The sequence below is a fragment of the Rattus rattus genome, chromosome 18 (genome assembly GCF_011064425.1).
Source record: "Rattus rattus isolate New Zealand chromosome 18, Rrattus_CSIRO_v1, whole genome shotgun sequence".
NCBI classification, from domain to species: domain Eukaryota; kingdom Metazoa; phylum Chordata; class Mammalia; order Rodentia; family Muridae; genus Rattus; species Rattus rattus.
In genome coordinates this window covers 23,365,712-23,390,673 of record NC_046171.1, presented here as the reverse complement: position 1 = coordinate 23,390,673, position 24,962 = coordinate 23,365,712, and the positions used below count along the sequence as shown (strand labels likewise).

Below are 24,962 nucleotides of genomic sequence, written 5' to 3'. Positions count from 1 at the left end.
CTTATTAACACAGGTAACAGCTTTATCTTGTGGTAAACTAAGTACTTTCCTGAGGCATTTAGTGATACCTTACTGGGGTGGTATGCTATGAACAATGGAAGTTAACGGGGAAAAAGTCAAATGACAATTTTAATATAAGACTTTAAAACAAGATACAAGTATAAAACACTGTTTTTGTATTTCAAAAGTTGGAGGAAGATAATCCAGTCATTAAACGGTCTACAAAACATATGCCAGATTACATAAAAGTCTATGTACAATATAAAAAGAGCTGAAAACAGTCTTCACTGTAAAAATAATTTAAAACAAATTTTTCAATTTAAAATATTGTCTATAGCACAAACACATCATGCAAATGGAAAACTAAATATACTGCATTCTTTAGTGTAGCCAAATAAATTCAGATTGAGAATATTTTAGGTAGGGAAATGAGCTACTTAATACTTTATCCTCTGGCAGTAACGGTCCTAGCTGGGTATTTTATGCATAAAGAACAGCTATATTTCAAATCATTTTATGTAATAAATACTAAACCAATGTGAATATTTAAATTTGGGGGCAATGTTCCAAAGAAGTCTGTAAAATACTGACCTTCTGAGGTGTGAACTGTTTGAAAGGCTAAAAGTTTCTGCAGTTCAGAAAATTGATCCCTAGTTTTAAGGCAAGCTAAGCTTTTAAATAAATAGGAACTAGTTTCATTGACTATTGGATTTGTATTCATCTCCATAATACACATCCCTTGGGATACATTACACCAAATCCTCAACAGGAGACAATGTACTTTCTGGTTGAGTTACAATTTATCTTATTACTTTGGAACTTTAATTAAGAGACCTTTGCTTTCCTTGTTAATGGAAAAACAGCAGTCCAAAATATTACACTCTCCCCAGTAGAAGTACCATCATTAGGGTCAGAAAGGCTTTGCATATTCAAATTCACATCTTGGCAGTATTTGTGGTGAAGATCTATGGAGGCTCTACCACAGTGATAGGTATTTAATTAAACAATGGCAAATATTCAAACTAAGGGACCTATATAGACAGGCACAATAGTTTCTAGAACAACTGAAACATTTCCAAATCATTTATCAGATTAGTCTCAGGGGCCTGTTTGGACATTACCACGTCTGCAGCAAGTACAAAAAACCATGCAATAAATACGCTCAAACTCTGAGCTCCCAATGCGATGCTGACTTCCTTCTCACATTACAAGTCATTTGTGATTTTAAAAAGTTAGCTGCCATAAATTTTGAAAAATGCCAGTGTTTAAAAAGTTAACTGTGCTAAAAATAAAAGTTCAGCAGAACAGAAATTAAGGGTTTCAAACTATTCAATGTTACAAACAAAAGTGTGAAATACCATTCTTTGGTCTAGATAAGCTGTTCCCTTTACATTAACATTCCAATGGCTTTTGAAAACTTTAAAATGTTGAAACTCAATTAGGCAAAAACGAAGAAATTATATACATACGAATGTATCATACAAATGAACCTTGAAAGGAAGATGAAGTCAGCCAACAGCTGATTAAAGTACAGAAATGATGGAACTTTAAAAATTATCCAAGAAGACAATCTATTTTCCAGTCTATAAATAATACATCTTTCTGATCTCCTTGTTCAAGTTCACAGTAAACATTCATTTTTGACATGCTAAAGTTCCCAATGCTGGTGGAGCAATTCCTGTACCTGGACAGCTTCAATAGCGCTCTGATTTGTCTGATGGACAGTTTACATCTGTTAATTCCTGTCTCGTGGCTATAGCTTCATTAGCTGCCTCTTGATCCCCTCCGTCAGCTCCAGATCCTCCAGCACACTCCGGTCTGTCAGCATCATCTTCCAAGCCATTGTAGAACTCTTCAATTTCACTTTCATCTTCCAAGGGTTCTTCTAAACTTGGACTCTGGCATGTGCCACTGTCACTGTTACTGCCACAGGAACTAGAGGATAAGGCGTCATCTTCAGAGTCTGAGTATACCTCAGCGCCATGGAATATGTAACGATTTGGTGGTACAAACAAGTATTGATTACCTGAAATACAGAAATAATAAATGTCACTTGGAAGTCTAAGTGTCCCTTAGGTACACCTAAACTTATTGGCTTGCTACTCTTGAGACAGCTTTGCCTTGAACTCATTTTAATTCTTCAAGTACCATTTGCACTGTTTTAGAAAGAACAGACTAAGTAACTTATCAAGATAACTAGAAACATTCTTCCAAAACTTGTTCCCAGCCCATGGCTTCCAGGCCAAGTACAGCTCCCAGAGCATAAAGCCTTTAGTTGGTGTGTCCAGATTATGCCTATGTTGGGGGAAGGGGCCAGTGTGTGTTTGTTGCCTAACTCGCTTCTTTGCCATCATTTCCAGCATAAATTATTATTTAACAGGGTTCTAGGCCAGAGAGATGGCTCACAAAAAATAAAACCTGATGTCCTTTCCTATGGGATAGGCACTCATATACATAAATAAATCTTAAAATTTTGTGGAGTGGTGTTTTGTCGGAAACAAAGTATTTATTCAGCTTTAGCATTTTAGTACTTTTTTTTTTTTTAAACAATCTCAGACAAAAATAGTGTCTCCAGAATTTAGTATACTGTGTTGTATGTATGGTTAAAGGCCAAATATTCTACTCAACTAAAAATTTGTTCACCGACAGAGTGCTGGCCCTGAAATCCTACGTAGCTTTATATAAACCAGGTATAGTGGTACATAGTTACAGTCTGGGGAGATTTCTTGGCTAGGCTGTGATAGCTCATGGCTACAATCCTAGCACTCAAGACAGATGAGTGCCAGGTAACTGTCAAAGAAACTACATATGTTATGAATCCCAGCACTCAGGTACAAAAGCAGACCTCTCAGGGCTATATAATGAGACCCTTGCCCTTAAGAAGTCTGTCGGATATTTGTGTATATATAGGGTATGGAAAATAGATTTTATATTATAGTGCTCTGTTGTTGTCCCGATTGTTATGGTTAAGATGCTTACCAAGGATCAAAGTACACACATTTAAAGGCCAGCTTGCTGTCCAAATGAGGCCTTTATCTAAAAATACTCTTATGGGGCCATACTTTATGCTTAACATATGATTCTTCAAAATGTCAAGTATCTTGCTTATGTTAATAGGACAAAATAGATGTCCAGTAGATAGATAGGAATCCTGTTTTCAGATCTTAAACAAGGCAGCCCAGAGGGTTGAGTCTCTAGAGGAAGGTATAGCCCTTAAGGCAGACCTAGACCTAATTACCTTCCAGGGGTCATATCAATGAGACACACACACACACACACACACATATATATACATATATATGTGATAAGATCTTTTAAACCCTGAGTTTTGCCACCTAGAACATGGCTCCTGCCTTGTGAGATCATAAACTGACCCACAGTAAGCACTCAAGACTCAAGAGTACATTTACCTGGTGAGCCACCTTTTTAAATAAAAATCATTTCTGCCACTTAAAACAGCACAGCAATATACTTTAAAACCCACTCTTGGGGCTTTAACTCAGTTGACAGATCAAGCTGCCTAGCTGCTTGAAGCTCTGGGTTTAATCACACAAAAACAAACACATCACCTAAACTTACTCCAGCTTAATACACATAAACAAATAATACCAGCACTACCTTGATCAACTAATGTCAAAGCAGTTATCTTTCCTTTCTCTGATCACAGTACTTTGAAAGTGGTTCAACAAAAAGCATTCCATACCATCAAGCCGCTTACTAATCTGCTCCTTTGCAAGTCTATTAGGCCAGCATTTTCTCACTGTTTCTGCAACAGAAGTTCTTTCATTTTTGTCTCCAGTACTGGAACCAACAGCCTTGAAATCTGGGTTTTCCACATTAATGCTCTCAACATTCCTATAAGTCTGTACTTCCTGTGATTTTTCTTCCACACAACTTTTTGGTTCAGATACTTCTAAGTCGTCAACTTTGTTCTTTATTGTTTGGTCTACAAGTGTAGTAATCACAGAAGAGTCTTGTGGTACAGTTCTTTCAGGTGAACTTGAGTCTTCTGAAATATGAAGAGGTGTTGGTGGCAACTCTGATAAATGAACCAATTCCTTTTGTGTTCGTGGAGGTTTTTCAGTAATTTCTGAAAGCTTTACAGGGTTACAACAAAGTTTGGCATACTCGCCACCTAACCTATGACACAACTCATTAATTATGACATCGCAGTCTCCAAGAAGCTCTACATCAAAATGTAGATGAGGCAGAGGTTCCCTATTTATTAATATTTGAGGCACTTCATGGGGTATAGAACCTAAAAAAAAAAAACAAGGTAAAAAGGTAAGTTAGAAAATGGAGAGAAATGTAATGACAACCACCTTATCCCAACATTGGAATCCCAATGAGACCTTGTCTCAACAACAACAAAAGGGTCAACAGGGATGCATTTTACATTTTCAGAAGCAATCTCCTCTCAATAACAATGTACTTTTCTCCCACTGAGGCTGTGCTATTCTGTGGCCTTAAACTTCATGGCAATCCTGTCTCAGGCTCATTAGACAGATGTTCAAGTTCAGAGAGCTTAAATTTTTAATCAACAAGATCCTCTGAATTAGCTTAAAAAAATAAAGTCTAGCTAGTAGTCCTGGAGGCTCACGGCTTTAACACTTCGTAAAGAAGAGGCAGGTGGATCCTTATGCATTTCAGGACATCAAGAATGACAGAAACTTGGAGGGGTGGTTTCAATTAAAAAAAAAAAATCACCTTTTGGGATTATGTTAGCCAATAGGCTATGCTCCTGGACATAAGCAAATACCCTTGTGGAGCCACAACTGTTAAGGAATAAACTTTTTTTTAATATATATCCCAGGCTGGCTCCAAAATTTGCTAAGTAGAAGCTATTGTTTGAACTCCTGACTCTCCTGCCTTTACCCTATACCACATGGTTTACAGAAAGGTTTACCACCACTCCTGGCTACCGAAGATTAGCTGGGAGCAGTAGCACATGCCTTTGATCCCATCACTCAGGAGAGACTGAACAGGCATTCTCTATGTGGGGCTAACCTAGTCTACATAGATGTCCCAGTGCCAACTGTAGTGAGATCTTGTCTCAAGAAGTAGAGTGTGTCTATGTGTGTATAGGGGAAGGTGCACTATGTGTCTCTATACTCCATACATGTGCGTGTACAATTCGAGTACTTGGCCAAATGGAGCAACAGATCCCCTATAAACTGGAGACAAACTTATTTGGATGTGAGGAACTCATCCTGGATCCTCTCAAGAATGGTGCTCTTGACTGTTCATCAATCCATCTCTGGAACACACCATCTACACACACAGTTCTTAACACACATAAGTACTATGAGGAGATACTGTACATATTCTAGAGCAGTGGGTCACAACCTGTGGGTTAAAACTCCTTTGGGGGTTAAATAAGCCTTTCACAGGGGTTGCCGAAGACCATCAGAAAAAACCTTTACATTGTGATGTATAACTAGCAAAATTACAGTTATTAAGTAACAAAACTAATTTTATCACTAGAGGTTATAACATGAATTGTACTAAAGGACTGAATCATTAGGAAGGTTGAGAACCACTCTGGGTGGAAGGGTACACTCTTAACATTCTTGTCTGGCCAAAGTAGGCACACATGCAGACAAAACACCCAAACATAAAAATAAACATGGAATTAATTGAAGCTGACTTTAATATACATATTACTAAAAAGCATGAGTCACATAGTTTTGCTCTGATTTTATCTGAACAATTAAAATTTGACGTTAGTTCTGTCTTCGTAGCCCCATTCCCATACCAACATGTCACTTTATGAAGATCACCTAAAAAGTACAGGTTAGACCTTCAACTATTCTCTAAATAAAAACAGTCACATCTTACACAGATCCACAACTCAGCACGAAGAACTGTCCCCTAAACCAACTTACTTGGAATTAGTGCTACTGGTCTTACTTTCAGAGAAGACCCAATAACAATGAGGAGGTCAACTTCATCTTTGTCATACTTCATGGCTCTATGAAACTGTTCTGGTAAGTTTTCACCAAAGAATACAATCTCTGGCTTCATGATGGCAAGTGGCTCATCAGCTGGGCACCTAGGACACCGAGGAACTACCTGCACAAAACATTGAGAGCGAAGTAGTAGCCCAGGTTAGCAGTTGGCAAAATTCCCAGAAACAAAAGCTGTGCAGTCATAAATTTGATAGTATCTGCTGTGGAACCAGGGTGGGGCCAGGGTGATGAGTCCACCAGGTAAGGACACTTTCCACCAAACTGACAACCAAATTTAACTCCCAGGTAGAAATTGAGAACTGACTCCCAGGTTGATCCTCTGACCACCACAGCCTGATCTCTCACCCTCTGTCTCCCATCTCCACACGTGCTATTTCCCCACTGTGCACACACAAAACACTATAAATATGCAAAGAGCATAGAAAAGCATGCACATAAGACCTTTTCAAAATGTTTGTAAAAATGACTCCATTTGAATATACTTTTTTTTCTGGATTAGACATGATTTTAGTTAAACACACAGGACATATTTCTGGATGTGTTGCTATATATTCCTTTAATAAATACTTCACTATCATTTTGAATTTTTTTTAAGATTTATTATTTCTAAGTATACTGTAGCTGTCTTCAGACACACCAGAAGAGGGCATCAGATCTCACTAGAGATGGTTGTGAGCCACCATGTGGTTGCTGGGATTGGAGCTCAGGACCTCTGGAAGAGCAGTCAGTGCTCTTAACCACTGAGCCACCTCTCTAGCCCTAAAGTGTTTTAAATGACTAATGCAGAGGCATTCCCTGCAACTTATGACCAAGCCTCCAGTTTTGGGCCTAGATTATAAGGAGGTAGTTAAGTGTATTATGGAGGATTTTAGGTTGGTTGGTTGAGAAAGGGTCTCATGTAATGAGGGCTGGCCTCAAACTTGTTTGTAGGTGACCATGACCTTCAACTCCCAATTACCTAAATGTTAGGATTTCAGGCATGTACCCACACACCAGATTTATTGGTACTAGAGAGCAATCCCAGGACTACAAATGCTAAGCAGCCATTCTACCAATGGAGCAATATAAAAACTTCTACTCTATCCAGCTCAGGTTAGCTTGACTCAATCAATCCCCTGCCCTCAGCTTTCAAGTGATGTGCTCTAACTAACATCCTCTTCGTGCAAAGGGATCTTCTACTTAAGGTAGAAAAAGATGACCTATTTACACCAGAATTTCTAACACACTCTGTATAGCACGTACTTCTCACAAGAGAGGAAAAGATGAGGGTACAACCAAAAGTGAATGAAGTGAGATGAATTAAATTACCTGATTAAAAATATCTCCACGAACAGCTTCACAATCAACTTTGTATTTACAAATCAGGCAAGATGCTGTTGCAAAGGAACCTAAAACAACCAATATATAACTTTTATTGAAAGACTTTGTGGCTTACTCCATGAAGACTTACTAAAATTTTATGTATAACGAGTGCTGTATCTGCATGCACAGCTACATGTCAGAAACGGGAATTAGCTCATATATAGATAGATGTGAACCATCCTGTGGGTAACTGGGGATTGAACACAGGACGCCTGGGAGAGCAGTCAGTGCTCTTAATGCTCCTAACTGCTGAGCCATCTCTCCAGCCTCACCATGACAACTTTAACCTGGATTCTCCTGTGAAGTCTTGTAAGGAATATAATACATGGATACAGTTACATACTAATATATGTACATGTAGTCCTCATCCTCCAAAACTATTTGTAATAACACAACTCTGCAAGTGCTTAAAGCTGCAGCTAGAAGATTCCAATTGAGTTACCTTAGCTTGCTTGTGTCTTGTAGTCAAGGCTAGCCTAAAACTTGTTATCAAAATATATACCCACCACATCTGAGGCCATTATTTGTGTGTCCTCTATTTTTGTACATTCAAGATTAAACAATTAATGCTTAATCTCGTTACTAGATAGCTTCTTTCCAAGCATGAATATTCTATTACAATAAGCACCCTACAGAAAGCCACTGTGACTTTTACTAACCATGACACTGAATGATCCTTTGGATTCCTGCAACCTGCTCCAAGGTATCTATATTTTGAGTATAATTTCGAAGTAGTTTTCCTTCTTTATCTGACAAAGCTATGAATTTGTGACACAGAGATGGCTGGAACTGTCCGGGATATATTTCCTATATAATGCAAAAGGCAGAAAAAAGTTTACATTAATTAATGAAAGATGCATGATATCCCTAGGTACTAACGATAACCCCCATGTACGTACTGTAATAACCAAAATACATGAACATTTTAACGCATCTAAATGGATGGTCCCTAGAAAAAGATTGTTACTGTATGAAAACTCAGCAGTTACTGAACTTGGCCTCTTAAAGTACAAGATTAGGTGACCCATAAACACATCATAGTGGATGACTTAATAATGTAAGTCAGAAGAAATACATACCTTAGGTACATCTAAATTTTGTTGGCTGCAAATTCAGATTGTTTTTCTTAAAGGAAAAAGGGGGAAACTTTACACTGAAATTACAGATATTAAAGGTATGGTGACTTCACAACTAAAAAAAAAAATGGCTGTCAATATATTATTTAAAACTTTCTTTTTGATTCATCATTGATAAATATCAACCTGCTGGGAGTTTAAAGCTGAAGTTTTAATTCCTTACCAAAATTGCTTTCCTTCCACTGCACAGGCACATACTGGTATAGAACAGAGCTGCTCATGAATGCTGAGTTGCTGGATTTTGTGTGTGTGTTTTTCCCCCCAAATAATGCTTCAATGCTGTTTCTTCTTTAAAAACAAAGAATTCAGATATACACATGGCAAAAAGATCAGAGAAAAAGTATCAATTTTGGTCCTCCCAACTTTTTAAATATATACATTTATTTATTATTTATTTATGTATATGTGCATTGATATTTTGCCTGCATGTATGTCTGTGTGAGGGTGTCAGGTCCCCTGGAACTGGAGTTATATAAACAGTTGTGAGCTGCCATGTGGGTGCTAGCAACTGAACCCAGGTCCTTTGGAAGAGCAGCCAGTGCTCTTGACTGCTGAGCCATCTCTCCTCTCCAGCTCCTCTTCCTCCCAACTTATAGTAGAGTTTTTATTCAATTTCATTTAGTTAAAGGACTGTGGCAAGGAAGTTTCTTTTTTCTTAAAAGTAGCTTACACTATCTGTTTCCTTACATTAAGGCTCTAACCCATCATAATGTTAGCAAAAGCTAAACACAAATGAGTGTGCATCAGTATGGAAACTAGTTGTATAGTAAGTACAACCATACGGTGGGATATTCAGCCACTGAGAGAATGAGGGGGCTCTCATGCACTGAACTAAAAAATAGTCCATGACACACATGAACAAAGCAAGCTAGTCACAAGCGTGTATGTAATCTTTCTGGTTGTATTAAGCAAAAACTGAAGTTAGTGCACATATGGATGGTTTCTGTCTGATTTGTGCTCTCCATTCAATGCATACAGAAAACATTCAGGAGGCTGGACTGAATAGCACATGCCTGTAATCCCACTAAGAAATAGCTAAAAATATTCTATAAAGTCTAAAAAGTCTAAAAACTTTTTTTTAAAGATTTATTTATTATATATAAGTACACTGTAGCTGTCTTCAGACACAACAGAAGAGGGCATCAGATCTCATTACAGATGGTTGTGAGCCACCATGTGGTTGCTGGGAACTGAACTCAGGACCTCCGGAAGAGCAGTCGGTGCTCTTAACCACTGAGCCATCTCCCCAGCCCCTCTAAAAACTTTTTTTTTTTGGTTCTTTTTTTCGGAGCTGGGGACCGAACCCAGGGCCTTGCGCTTCCTAGGTAAGCGCTCTACCACTGAGCTAAATCCCCAGCCCCAAAACTTTTAATGAAAACCTTGCCTTATATAGACTGAGTCTAAAAAGTCTTCTATAAATCAAATAGCTTAGAGTTTATAAGGTATGGTTAGTTATTCCAAATCAAAAAGATAGGTCAAGTCTAAATATCCTAAAGGATTTTAAGAAACCAACCATGTTGGGCTATTCTGTTGAGATCAAAAGTTTAAATTTCTTTAAAAAAAAAAAAATCCCCTGTGTGGTGTTGGTGGCACACACCTTTAATCCCAGCCCTCGGAGGTAGAGGCAGAGAGGCTGAAAAAGTAAAAAAAAATTCACCTAATCTTAGAGTTGTAGACCATAGGAAACCAGTTGAGTTTGGTGTAGTGACCTAATTTTCCATTCTATGAAGACTTAAAAGGCTAGAGGCATGGGAGGATGCAGAGATCAATTAATTCCTAGCAGCACAGAAAAAAAGTGAAGGGCTGGAGAGACCAGCTCAGAGGGAAGACATCCCACTGCAAACTGAGGCCCAGTGCTGTAACTCCTGCGTGCAGGAGGCAGAAACAGGACTCCAGCTGGACAGTCTAGTAGTAGGATACCCTGCCTCCACAGAGTGGAGAGAACAATGATAAATACCCAAGTCTACTTCTAGCCAGCACCTGTGGCATGCACAACTACACCTGCACACACCACACACATGCCCATAAAGGGAAGATGTCAAACAGAAATTCCAGTAAGACCCCTCCTCACACTTATTTCAACCATTAAACTCCACTCAACTTTTTGACAGCTACATCTTGAAGGACAGTTAATTTTAACAGAACACACTTTCTGTACAGGGTCATAACAGTGAATATTTTAGGATTTGTGGGCTATACATTTTTGCCATATGGTCTCATATAGAAAAAGAAGTCAGAGATGATCTGTAAGTAGACGTGGCTGTCTTAGAAATGACACAGTAGAATTTAATAGTGTTCATGTGACAGCTCTCAATTATTAACAATTAATTCTCATATAATGGGGTAGAATAAGATTGGGGAGAAGCTAGTGAGCAGACACATATAATCTGAGGGAGAACGATGTTTAGACGATCTATTGTATAACAGTGATTACAATTAATATTGTATATCTACAATGTCTTAATGTAAGAGTAGAAATATGTATGTGAAATAATGGATGTTACTAACAATACAGCCATTCTGTAATGTATATACGACATGTGTGCCATAAAAATATGCACTTACGGGGTTGGGGATTTAGCTCAGTGGTAGAGCGCTTGCCTAGCAAGCGCAAGGCCCTGGGTTCGGTCCCCAGCTCCGAAAAAAAAAAGAAAAAAAAAAAAAAAATATGCACTTACTATCTACTTGAAGTAATTCCTAGGTCATCACTCGTGTGGAATTATATAATATTTCATCACATATCAGAAAATAAGCAAAATTTGATAGTATGTCAACTTGACTAACCATATAAATGAATTTCAATTAGGGAAGCTATGAACTAATTCCTACGGAACTTGAACATGTACGTGCAAAACCCACACACATGACGATGTAGAACTATGTATAATATAACGTATGTTTATACATAGTTTATTATACATAGTTCATATTATAAAACTGAATTAGAGACAGGGTCTTACTATGTAGCTCTAGCTGGTCCAGGACACAGATCCATTTGCTTCTAACTCCAAAGGACTGAGATTAAAGACCTGCGCTACCTACTATCCCTAACCCTTGGTTTTTTATATTAAGAAGAAATTTTATATGCATGAGTGTTTTGCCTGAAGGTAATATATATGTACCACACGCTTGCTTGGTGCCCAAGGATGCCAGAAAAGAGAACTGAAGAGGAGTAATGGATGGTTGTGAGCTACCATATAGGTGGTAGGAACCAACCACATCACCTGTGCAAGAACAAGTGCTCTTTTTTTTTTTTTTTGGTTCTTTTTTTCGAGCTGGGACCGAACCCAGGGCCTTTGCACTTCCTAGGCAAGCGCCTACCACTGAGCTAAATCTCAACCCCAAGAACAAGTGTTCTTAACTGCCCCCATGTTAAAGTTTTTTAATTATGTGGGGGGGGTGTCCAGAATGCAGGTGCCACAGAAGTGGAGGCCTGAAGGCCAGCAGCATGTGACTGTACTGGGACTGGTGATAACAAGCAGGTGTAGAGCCTCTGGACACAGATGCTGGAAACTGACCTCTGCGATGTGCAAGAAGCAGTGTGTGCTCATAGCCACTGGCTCATCTCTCCAGCCTCTGCTGTCTAAGACGGCTACGAAGACTTTCCAGATTTTCTTCCCAGCCATGTTTGTTAAGTGATAGATAGAAAGGGGGAGTTCTCTGGTGAAGCTTTTAGGGTCTACAAATAGAGTATCATCCATAAACTAATGTCACTTTGCTTATCCATTTATCTTTTTATTTATCAAAGGCTTATTTTCTATGCCTCTAGCCTGCCCTAAAAACCCAATTAAAATATAAGAAAAACGTACTTTAGCACGTTAGCACGTGTGTCGTTTGTGGGAAGCAAAATCTGGGGCCTTGTGCTAAAAAATGCTCTATCTCTATGTACCATTTCTCTCTAACCCCGGAGGGCCTGGAACTCAAGTGTTTAACAGAGACTGGCCTTAACTCTTGAGATCCTCCTGCCTCCACCTCCTGAACCCTGGTAGGGACATAAAAATTGGCCTATTACACATTATTGGAGAGCTAGGCTTAATGGAATTCTAGTCCTTATAATCCCCTAAAGAGGAACAGAATAATGCTTGCCCATACACCTACACATTGTAAATAAGTAAATGTAATTTAAAAAAATATGGGCGGGGGATTTAGCTCAGTGGTAGAGCGCTTGCCTAGGAAGTGCAAGGCCCTGGGTTCGGTCCCCAGCTCCGGGAAAAAAAAGAACCAAAAAGAAAAGAAAAGAAAAAAAAATATATGGAACTTTCAATTTTAGGTATGTATCTGCACTTGATAATCCTAGTAAAATAGTGAAAAAAAATTGACTAGTTCTGACAATGCAGTTCCCCAACTCTTAACAGAATTTACAAGAAAAATTGTGGGGATACTAACATACAGTTACTAAGTAGCTATGCCTGTAGAAGATGAAGGTAACTTTTAGTTACCTGCTAGCCTTGGTACATCCCTGTCCACTTCACAACAGACGCCATAAAACACCAGGGTCCTGCCTGCATCCATTAAAAAATCACCTGGTGTTCTTTGAAACAGTGTAGCATCACAGCTTCCAATAGTACACCTTAGCTGCAAAGTATGGCCATCCCTCTAATCCCAGAACCCAGGATGCTGAGGCAAGAGTTAAGAGCCTTCCCTTACAATCCTGTGACTGTACTCTATGAAGACAGCCTTTCTATTCCACCTTAGGGTTTACAAGGTGTGAGATCGATTGGTGAGTACAAGTTTGTTTCCAAATCTGCTGACCTGAGTTCTATTCCAGGAACTCTCATATGATGTAGGTAGGGGAGCCCAACCCCCGAAAGTAGTGCTGTCACATCCACAGGGGCACTCTGGCATGTACACCACCACTCACCACTCCACTGTGCCAGAGATGAAGCTTAAAGACTTCTCGAAAACATCTCTCTAGACCAGAAGAGCCTCTAAATTTATGTCCAAGTTCCATAACAATGAACTACAGCCAGCCACAGCAGTAGCTCCTGCCAACCAATAATCCCACCAGAAGATGGGGGCTGGAGGCTCAAGAAGTTCAAAGGCCACCCATGGCTAAGCGAAATCCAAGACGGGCTGGCCTACATCAGACTGCCTCAAACTAAACAATTTAAGATTAAACTGCAGAAAAAAATCTTGCAAAATTTCTAGTGACTAAAATCTTGGGACAGTTTATATAAACTTTATATTCATAGCAGAACTGCACAGCAGACACAGGAGCCAAGCGTTCAAATTTTTTAGTTCACATCAAAGTGAAATTTTCAAATGCCTAATAAAAAATTCTTACTGCTTTGTTGTTGAAGGAGTCTATCCCTGGATGACCATGAAGTCTCCTGTCTGCCCCTGAACCCTGGAACTGCAGGAATGCATTGCTACACCTGGCTCCTGAACATATCCTCAAACATAATATTTGTTGGCTTGTTAGTATTTAATAGGTACAATTAGCATATTTCACTTTCCTTTAGCAAAGTCTTTAAAATTCAGTAAGTATGCCCTCCACTTGTGTCATTCCACGTCAAGTATGATAGCCACATGCAGCTATGGTGACTGACTTATGAACTACAAAGACTAGAGACTCTGTAATGGTCACCAAACATGTCATCTCAACCTTCAGTTGTTAAAAATCATTTTCAAACAGATGCGTATATTAAAACTTGTCCACTACAAAACATACCACAGTAGGTCCTATAACCTTTATGACTCAGAAAAAGGTTAAAAGTGAAAACAGGTCATTTTTTTACCTGATCTACAAACTTCCAAAGGAGAGGGCGAGACACACAGGCAAAAGACCAAAAGTACATTATTTAAAAATCAGTCCTAAAACAACCTAAGTTCTGGCTACCATAGCACACTGGTAGCCTCCCAGTCACTGGGCAATGATGTAAACTTAAGAAGCCTACACATGAGAACTCCTTTTCATAAAGACAAAAACTTGTGAAACCTTTGCAAACTTGAAGAATGGTCTTGGGTCTTTTCTAAAATACTCAATATCGAACATGGCTTGAGGATCTGGGAGATCTGGGAAGTCCACAGCAAGGCGAGCATAAATACCATCTCTTGATCTGAAGTCAGGTATCCCACAGGAAACAGAAACCTGAAATATACAAGACATAATTCACCCCATTAAATTGTCTACCTTCATAGCTAGTGCCTTTGGTACATACAACTTAGTGGTAAGGGATGAAAAAAAATCAAAGTTTGAACAGAAATACTACAAGCCTTCTCACTTCGAATACATGTAAAATACATAAATTACTAAGTATTATTAAATCTGCCACATACTGTTTTTAATGGGCATTTAAACAAATTAAATAAAATTGGTTGGAGTAAATCAATTCCATTTTTTAATCAAAAGTATGTAAGACTTTCTACTAATCATTCCAAACTATTCTCACATGGCCAGCTTTTACTACCCCAAGAATACTCAAGTTTTGAAATTTATTTCAATACTGTATTATAGACTGAGCACAATGGTTCATGCTTGAAATCTTAGACACTAAAGGAAACTAAAGGGCTATGTGGGTTCTGATTTCCAAGACTAGCTGGAGACAATCACAGAAGCAAAATCATTCTCAGAAAAGGGGGTGGGGTCCTGGGTATGATGTCTGGGCCTTAGAACTGCCTAACACATATCACAGCAAAGGTTTTTTCAGAAGCCATTAGGCTGTATTTTTATTTTCTATGAACGTAGGGAAGCCTACATGTATGTGTTCTACATAGGCGCCTGGTATTCACAGATGTCAGAAACCAATCATGCATGCAGTTGTGAATTGCTATATGGGTGCTGGGAACTGAACCTGGGCCCCCTGCCTAACAGTAAGACTTCTTTTTTTAAACCATTTCTTTTTTTTTGGAGCTGGGGACCGAACCCAGGGCCTTGCGCTTCCTAGGCAAGCGCTCTACCACTGAGCTAAATCCCCAACCCCAACAGTAAGACTTCTTAAGTTCTGAGCCATCGTTCCAGCCCAAAAATGTATCATTTATTTACTTATTTATGGGTTGTTTTTTGTCTTTTGACAGGATCTCACTGTACACACACACACACACACACACCCCTACCCCTGCCTCTGCCTCCCCAAGCATAGGACACCTAGCTTCTCATTATCTAAGATAGGCTGGGTAGCCATTAGGCTTCAAGGATCTGCCTGTCTCTACATCCTAATGCTGGTTTGTCAGTACAGTAAGGTCCTGAGAGTCAAATGCTAGGCTGGGATTAAAGGAAATGCATTACCGTATCCAACTAGGAATGTATTTTTAATTATAAATTGTAATGATTAAAACCCAGAACAGTGGCACAAGTCTATAGTCAGAGCTAAGACAGCTGAGGCAGGATCACTTAAGTTCAGGTAGCCACCCTAAGTAATGTAAAAAGGGCTAAGGATAAAGTCAGTTGTACAGTGTCTGTGCCTGACACATGGTTAAGTCCTGGGTTCACAACTCCAGCAGCGAAAACATTACAATGAGACAGTGAGATGTCTTGGTAGCTAAAGGCTACCACGCTACCACCTGTTTGATGCCTGGAACCACACGTAAGGAAAGAATGCTTGCAAGTTGTCCTCTGACATCCTCATGTGTGTGCGTACACACATATACACATCACACACATACCAGCAAACAAACTAAAAAAAAAATTGGGGGTTTTTCAAGATAAGGTTTCTCTGTGTGGCCCTGGTTGTCTGGGAACTTGCTCTGTAGACCAGGCTGGACTTCAACTTTCAGATTCACCTGTCTCTGCCTCCTGAGTGCTGGAATTAAAAGCATGTGTTACTACACATGGGTACACAAATCTTAATAAATTTTAATAAACAGGTATGATGACACTGGCCTTTAATCTTTGCATTTGGGAGGCAGAGTAGGACTATATCTCTACAAGTTTGAGGTCAGCCTGGTCTACAAAGGAAGTTCTAGGCCAGCCAGAGCTACATAGTGTGATACTGTCTCTAAATAAATAAAAACTACAAAACTTTTAGATATAATCCTTTTACTTCAGATAAATCTTAACACTCCCAGTAGGGGAATTGACAAGCTTTATTTCATTCCAGATTTACAGGATTCATTCAACTTGGAGTAAAAGAAAAAAATGTCTCTGGAATACAACTCTAATCCCAATTCTTCAGAAAGAGAAGAAAGTTTGAAATCATCCAAGGCTATAGAGAAAGAAAGAAAAAAAGAAAGAAAGCCAGCCAGCCAGCCAGCCAGGCATGGTAGTACATACCTGAAATAATCCCATAGCTGGGAGGATCTCTGCCAAGTTCCAGGCCATTCAGACCTGAGTAAGCCCCTGTTTCAAGAATAAAACTGGAAGCCTACATACAGAATAGCTCAGCAGTCAGTTAAGGTGCTTCTGACCAAGTCCGAAGTCAAGACTGACAGAGGAAGGAAACAAGCAACTCCCAACTCAGGATGTACGGACTCCCACAGGTGCCACAGCACACAAACTACAACACATACCCAAACATAAAACAAATTTTTCCCTTAAAAAAAAAAAAAAAAAAAAAAAAGCCACCCCTTGTCTGAATCATACCTGTAGGCCAAACTAACCCTACTCGGGGCTGAGGAGCTGTGCACACTGACCTGCTTCAGGCATGCCCACCTGCCTCTGCCTCCCACAACTGAGACTCTTTTTTTTTTTTTTTTTTTCGGAGCTGGGGACCCAACCCAGGGCCTGGCGCTTGCTAGGCAAGCGCCTACCACTGAGCTAAATCCCCAACCCCCACAACTGAGATTCTTGCTCAAACTGCTCTGGCTGCTAACAATGTCTAACATACTATATAACACAGAATACGACTTGGTTTTAGACCAAGTCAAATGAAAAAGGTCAAGTCTCTACAATCTTACAAAGTTAAAATGAAGAAAAAGGTAAAAAATGTTACTTACTCCCCAATATTAAGTAAGTTTCTACTTTCTCCATGAAAACTGTCTCCACTAGACTCTTGCTACGACAGACTTCAAAAGGATCTGATTTTTCTAAGCCATCTTGAGGAGCCAGGATTCAATGTGTAAGAGCTCTAGGGGTTGAAAAGGTGGCTTGATGCTCTTGCAGAGGCCTTGGAGGCTCACAAACATCTACCACTACAGTTTCAGGGGATCTGATGCCTTCTGGACTCCTTAAGCACTTCACACAATGGCAGAGAAGCATACATGCAGATAAAACACCCATACACATAAAATTAAAACCAAACAAGTCCAGGAGCTAGAGAGAGAGCCTAGCCATGAAAGAGAACTTGCTGCTCCTTAAAGAGAATTCACGTTTGCCAGCACCCACATGGTGGCCTACATTCCTGGAAACCCAACACTCATTTGTGGCCTCTGTGGGGTACCAGGCATACCATGCACATGTATGCATATAGGCAAAAATCAATCAATCAATTAATCTCTGTGTGTGTGTGTGTGTGTGTGTGCTTCTCCTCTTTCTCCTCCTCCTTTCTCCCCCCTTCTCTCTCTCACACACATGATCTTAAAACAAACAAAAAACCCCATAATTCCACTTACCAATTGTACTATAAATATACAAAGATTTAAAGTTGTTAAACTTTTCAAAACACTGAACTAGTTTAGCAAATGCTGCTGTCCTCAGTTTTTATGAACAAAGACTACTACATCAAAAGCAAAGCAAACAAAAAAATTAACTGGAAAAGGAATAAAATATATACTAGCTTTCTCTTTACTGTTTTCGTGTGTCTTACTTACCCCAGCTCCAGTCAGAACTATTATCTTTTTGCACTCTTGTAGTAACTTCACAGCATCTTCAATTGTATTAATATCTTTTCTTTTTTTCCGCTTTGGTGGTTCTGAAAGGATATTAATAACAATCTGCCACAGTGTCATATCATCCAACTCAGGTGGAGGAATTGTTTCTGGTAATAAATCTTTAAGAATTGTTCGAGGATCGGTGCCAATCATGAGGTGTTGCTGAACAAAAGTATATGGACCTATATTAAGGGAAGAAAGAGTCCCGTCATCCCCTTCTAATGAAGTGCTCTGTATTTTCAAGCAATGAGGTAGCAATCGATACATTTGTATGCAAAGAATAGAATTTAAAGATATTTCCTGTCATATCCCTAACTAATCTGACTAATCCAGAGTTTGGGGAGGAAGTGTTTAGGTATAAGGGTTTTTTTGCTTGGTTGGTTGGTTTGGTTTAAGACAGGTTTCTCTGCATAGCCCTGGCTGTCCTGGAACTTGCTCTGTAGATCGGGCTGGCCTAGAATTCAAGAGATTCTCCTGCCTCTGCTTCCTGAGTGCAGAGATTAAAGGTGCATGCCACCACTACCTGGACTGTCTACGTATTTTGACTAAGCTTAGATGTTTAAGTATTTTAAAAGTTAGGTGGACTTGGTGAGCTCAGGAATTAGCATACAGGAAGCCAAGAAAAAAAAAATCTTACCAATACCTTAGCAATTAAATCTAAATGGTAAAGTGGGTACAAAAGCAGCTGTGGGGGTGGTACCAAATAACTGTAATCCCCAGCATCTGTACACAAGCTCAGAAATTCAAGGCCAATAAGTGCTGGCTACACATGTCAATGAGTTCAAGCCAGGCTAGGCTATAAGTGATCCTTTCTCAACAGGCAAGCAGACAACAGCCACAAACAAACAACCCCAAAGACTGGTACATGCAAGTATACAAGAAAAAAGACAGGGGAGGACTATCCTTTGCCACTGACAAAGGGACATGGTACAGCACACCTATAATCCCAGCACTCTGGGCTGCTGATAAAGTTAGGAATATCAGCTCAATGTCATCCTTACATCCTAGACTCCGTGAGTTTAAAGCCATTTTTACATGAAAATGTCAAAGAAATCAAGAAAGGAGAGAAAGAGAAGAAAAAGTGAAAAAGAGCCTTGGTATACTCCAAAGGCTGCTGCAAAAAAACAGCAGGGCAACTGAACTAGCCTGGGCTATAATAAAATACCTTGTCTCCGGAAGGAGGGAAGGAGGGAGGGAGGGAGGGAGGGAAGGAAGGGTGATTGTTTCAAAGGTGCACATGCCTAAAGCATACCTATCCGTGGCCTTGGAGTCCAGTCACTAGAGCTTGCGTGTGATGCTCTGTCATCGTCATCACTTTCACAGGAATGAAAGCCATTAGTGATGATCTCATCAGCCAACAGGAGGTTGTCTGTCAAAGAGATCAAAAAGCTGCTGCTCAGACAATCCCCAGCTGCTTGCTGTCCATACCTGCAATCCCAGGTACTTTGAGGCCGGTTTGGCCTATACAGTGAGACACAAGTTTTTGAGACAAAAACAAAACCCAGAAAGGCATAGACCCACACACATCTGTAATTCCAGCAACTGGAAGGCACAGACATTGTAAACCAGCCTGACCTATATAAAATAGTTCCAGGACCAGCCTGCGCTAAACGGGGACCCTACCTCAAAAATCCAAAACGAAGGCACACAACACAAAAATAAAATCTGTGTAGCCCAACGGAAGTATGCTTTCAAAACAGGCTCTGGGTTCCAGGACCAGGACAAAGAAATACACAACTTCATGAAATGCATCGAATAGAAATTACCTCTAAATGTCAGAGATAAAAATCAATCCCTAGCTGTGTCCTCACTGCCCCAGCCAGAAAAGTCTCTTTCTGTAGCCCTTCAAGTAGCAATCCTCCTGTTTCAGCCTCCCCGGTGTTGGCAAATTTATGCTTTAAAGAACATGGAACATACTTTATGCATCTCATTTCCCCTCTAACAGCTGACAAGGACTACTTACTATTCCAGTCCCTAACATGCTGTTTTGCTTTTTAATTCATGGCCAATGTGCCATTAGATGGTCCAAACATTTAGGAGGCCACTGACAGACTCCGATAAATTCTGGACAAAGCTTTTCAAGGAAAACAGTAAGTGATGTTATATAAAAAAGGCAACACAAAAACAAACAAAACTCCCCCAAACGTTTGGAGTCAATAGGGCAAAGCCAAGCAGGCTTGTTTCAGAATTGCAAATATGTAAGAAATACTTAATCTAAAAATGTTGTGAGGACATGATTTTCGAAGAAAAAAAAGCTCACGAAAGTACTGTACAACTATCACTCTTCTATACCGAAGTGATAAATGCAATCGCAGAAAAGTAATGGTTTTAGGAATAGCTCTTTCCTTACATTTTTAAGACTGTGCCTCACGAAACAGCTTTGGTCTATAAAAAAATTTCTAATTTCAAAAGACAGGTCCATCAGGAAAAAAAAAAAAAAAAAAGCAACACAGGTGTCAGTATACAAACACAATCGCAGGTCGATTCACGGGACAGTCCCAAAGTTGCAAACCAAAGTGTGCAGCAAGGAAAAACACAACTTTAATAAAGGCGCTTCGGTAAACGAAGATGAGGGAGGGAAAAACTTAACTCTAACGACAACTGCGAGAGCCTGCCGCCCCGGCGACTGCGCGCAGCAGCGCAAGGCGGCCCAAGCCAGCGGCGAGTCCGCGCGCGGCTCCGCAGTAGGGCTAGCGAGCTCGGCGGCGCGCGGCCGAGCCAGGGCCGAGCTGCGCCGCCGCCGCGGAGCCCTCGCAGCTCTCAGGGCCCCGGGCAGCCTGGGACCGGGTCACAGGCGGGGACGCGGAGGACGCGGCTGCGCGGCCCCGCGCGCGGACTCACCTCGGTAGCCGATTGCTGCCGCCGCAGCCGCCGCCGCCTCGTCTTCCCTCCTCGCCCTCGTCGTCGTCGAAGTCGTCCGCGGCCCTCGGCTCCCGCCGCAAGCCGGGCCCATTGTCTCCGTCCCCGGCCGCGGCTGTCGCCGGGGCCTCCGCCCGCGCTCGCCGCCGCCGCCCCTGCTGCCTCCCGCCACAGCGCCGCCGGGGCCGCGGCGCTCGCCGCCTCACACCCGCGGCGGCCGCCGCCGCCGCGCTCGGCTCGCCCTGGGCTGCGCCCGAGGCCAGGCCGTCTCGGCGCGGCCTCTTGCGGAGCGGCTCGTCAGCGGGCTGCGACGCGGCTCCATGGCGGCCGCCGCGGAAGGGGAGCCGCCGGCCTGAAGGGCGAGCGCCGCCTCGTCCGCCATCTTCCAACTGCCTCTCTGGCCCTCCGCCCTCGCCTCCTCTGCTCCGCTCGACGCGCGGCACTGGCGCCCCCGCGGCTCGGCTGCGGGAGATTTAAACCCCGTCACGTGACCCGCCCCTCCCCGCCCCCGCGCCGCTCCCGCCACCCACGCGGGCCGGACCACAACACGCCGGGTCACGTGGCCGGGCGTCGCCCGCGGCCTGGGCCCTTCCCGGCCCCACCCAAGGCGGCTGGGCTGCCCTCGGCGGCCTCCGGCCCGCGGGGGATCGCCGCGGTGGCCCAAGTTTGCGAATGGCGCCGCCAGTTCCCACCTGGGCCTCACGCGTGCACCTTGCCTGCCTGCTTTCGCCTCAAGTCGGCTTTTACCTCAGGGGCTTTTCCAAGCCCCGAGAGGCGGAAAGGAGCCCAAGCCGGCCGACGCCGGCCTTCCTGAGGAGGATTCCTCCACCTGCCTTGCGCTTGTTTTGTGACAGCTCTTTCTCAGTTTACCCCTGCGGTCTCCTCAGGAGATTGCGCTTCCTCCCGACCTTCTTATCCAGTGCAATGGAATGCCAAAGCCAGCCCTGGGGGCCTGTGCCCTCTGGAAAGATCTGGCAGTTGAGGATCCGCCCATCTGCTCTCTGGACCCACTAGGTCCTCGGCACCTCGCTTTTAGTCACTTGTAAAATTAATCTCTTGAATCAAGTAGGGCAGCAAGAGGTCAGGAGGGAGAGTAGTTGGTTCTTAACAAACTTCTGTCAAATTGGTCAAATTGGGCCTGGCTCTTGGCACTTGAGCAGTTGATTGAACCTCTTCTAAACCCATTTTTTAACCATCTCTAAAATGACAGGATCAGGACTGAGACTGTAGCTCAGTTGTAAAGTCACACTTGCCAGACAACCCTGAAGGCAGGAGGGTAAGAAGTCGAAGGCCGTCTTCAACTACATAAGAAATTCAAAAAAGGCCAGGAATACATAAGACGTCGTGTCAGAAATGAAATTTATAAGCGATAGACCATGAGAAATCAGCTAGCTAGGTGTAAATGACACTAACTTTAAAAATCTTAGGCACTCTTGATGGCACAAGGTCTTTAAGCCCAGTGCTCTGGAGGAGACAGGAGGTTGTCTCTGACTAGTTCTAGAACAGCCAAGGCTACACAAAGAAACCCTGCCTCAAAAAAAAACAAAAACAAAAACAAAACAAAACAAAAAAAAAAAAACAGTTCTAGAATTGTAGAAATGGCTCTGTAGTTAATGGCACCTGTTGCTCCTACAGAGGCCCTAGGTTTGACTCCCACCATCCACATGACAACTTCAGATCTGATATGTCTTTTGGTAAACACAGCCAAAAATCGAAACATAAAAATTCTTTTTGTTGTTTTACAAGACAAGGTTTCTCTATATCCCTGGCTGTTCAGTCTGGGGTCGAGTTGAGCTCAGAGGCCACCTGCTTCTGCTTCCTGAACTGCTGGGATTAAAGACATACACCAGCAAGCCCAGCATAAAAATACATCTTTAAATAACTTTTTAAAAAAATCCTTAGTTCCTTCACAGCTCTAAGCCCCTTTGCTCTCCAGTTACGAAGAAATTCTGAGCACCTATATCCATTTGGATCACTAGGACTCAGTTGCACATGGTTCAATTACCATGGACAGGTTTCCCCAAATCTTGACTTAGAGGCAGCAGGATCAGGAAATTGAGGCCATTTTCATTACATAGTGAATTTGAGCCCACCCCATCTCAAAACACTAGCCAGACATGGTGGCACACAACTTTTCCAACAGCACTTTTACAACAGGAGCCTGGCATAACGATATACATCCTAGCACTTGGGGCAGAAGCAGTCAAGTCTAGGCAGCCTGGTCTATATATGAAGTTCAGGTTAGCCAGGGCTACGCAGGCCCTCTCTCAAAGACTGGCACATGCAATGCTCTTTCAGAGAACCCCAGTTTGGTTCCCAGCACCCATCCCAGGAGGCTCACAGTCACCTGTAACTCCAGCTCCTGACTCTTCTGACCTCCAGGGGCACTGCCCTCATGTGCACACACAACTAATAAAAATCTTTAGGCCCAGATGGATGTGGTGGCACACACTTTCAACCTTAGTGCTCAGGAGGCAGAATGGAGATCTGAGGCCAGCATAGCTTACACAGCAAGTTCTAGGCCAGACAACTGTATAGTAAGACCCTGTCTCAAAAACAAACAGTAGCAATGAATATCCTAGTAAGAGCACCAGTGGAAGGGGAAGCCCTTGGTCCTGCTAAGACTGAACCCCCAGTGAACTAGACTGTTGGGGGAGGCGGCAATGGGGGGAGGGTGAGGAGGGAACACCCATAAGGAAGGGGAGGGGGAGGGGATGTTTGCCCGAAACCAGGAAAGGAATAACACTCAGAAATGTATATAAGAAATATTCAAGTTAATAAAAAAAAAATAAAAAAAAAAAAACAAACAAACAGTAATATTAATCTTTAGGTTCCACACAGCGTTTTCTCTTTTGTGTTTTTTTTTTTGTTTTTTTTTTTTTTTTTTTTTTTTGGAGCTGGGGACCGAACCAGGGCCTTGCGCTTCCTAGGGTAGCTCACGCTGAGCTAAATCCCCCAGCCCCCAGGGCACACACGTTTATCCCAGCACTATTAAGGCAGCAGCAGGTGGATCTCTAGGAGTTTGAGGCCAGCTTGTTTTACATATTTCTAGTCCTTCTACCAAGGACTAGATAGTCAAAGACCCTGTATCAAAAATAACAAAAATGGGTACACTGACTTGTGGGGAACAGCCCATGTGATGGAAAGCATACCATAGCATCATGCATGTATTGCTCATGCACGATGTACACACACACACACACACACACACACACACACACACACACACACACACACACTTAAAACCTAATCATAGAGTCTGGAAGTGTACATCAGATCCATGTCCAAACCCCATCACTGTGTAAGCCAAATGTCATGGTTCAGCCCCATAGTCCCAGCACTCAGAAGGTTGAGGTGGGAAGCCCAAAAGTTCAAGGTTAGGGCTGAAGAATGGCTCAGTGGTTAAGAGCACTGATTGCTCTTCCAGAAGTCCTGAGTTCAAATCCCAGCAACCACATGGTGGCTCACAACCATCTGTAATGGGATCCGACACCTTCTTCTGGTGTGTCTGAAGACAGCAACAGTGTACTCATATACATAAAATAAATCTTTTTTTTTTTTTTTTTTCGGAGCTGGGGACCGAACCCAGGGCCTTGCTCTTCCTAGGCAAGCATTCTACCACTGAGCTAAATCCCCAACCCATAAAATAAATCTTTAAAATAAAAGTTCAAGATCTTCAAGGCCATCCTCATCCTCAACTACATAGCAACTCTGAGTTATAACAAGAAAAACTCCCAGCACTATCTTCACTCATTGAAAACACTTACCTGAATCTTACCACTCCCTGGGCCTTCGAGCTTACAAGTTCACATCTGTGTTTACAGCTCTTCCCCTGGAACAGGCCTAGCTGTTCTCACAGTCATTCTAACCATTAGTATGCTCTAAACTG

At 41.8% G+C, this 24,962-nt stretch overlaps 1 protein-coding gene across 1 annotated transcript; it reads right to left on the bottom strand.

Annotated features, from left to right (window-relative positions):
• Positions 1 to 111: 111 nt before the first annotated feature.
• On the bottom strand, positions 112 to 21,535 carry Sirt1 (sirtuin 1). Its single transcript, XM_032888440.1, is given in 13 exon segments — positions 112 to 2,026; positions 3,704 to 4,258; positions 5,886 to 6,072; positions 7,278 to 7,357; positions 7,991 to 8,138; positions 14,406 to 14,558; positions 18,155 to 18,396; positions 19,467 to 19,583; positions 21,056 to 21,101; positions 21,103 to 21,213; positions 21,215 to 21,285; positions 21,288 to 21,389; positions 21,392 to 21,535. Coding segments are annotated over 13 exon segments (2,208 nt in total). The 5' UTR covers positions 21,456 to 21,535; the 3' UTR covers positions 112 to 1,694.
• Positions 21,536 to 24,962: the final 3,427 nt, after the last annotated feature.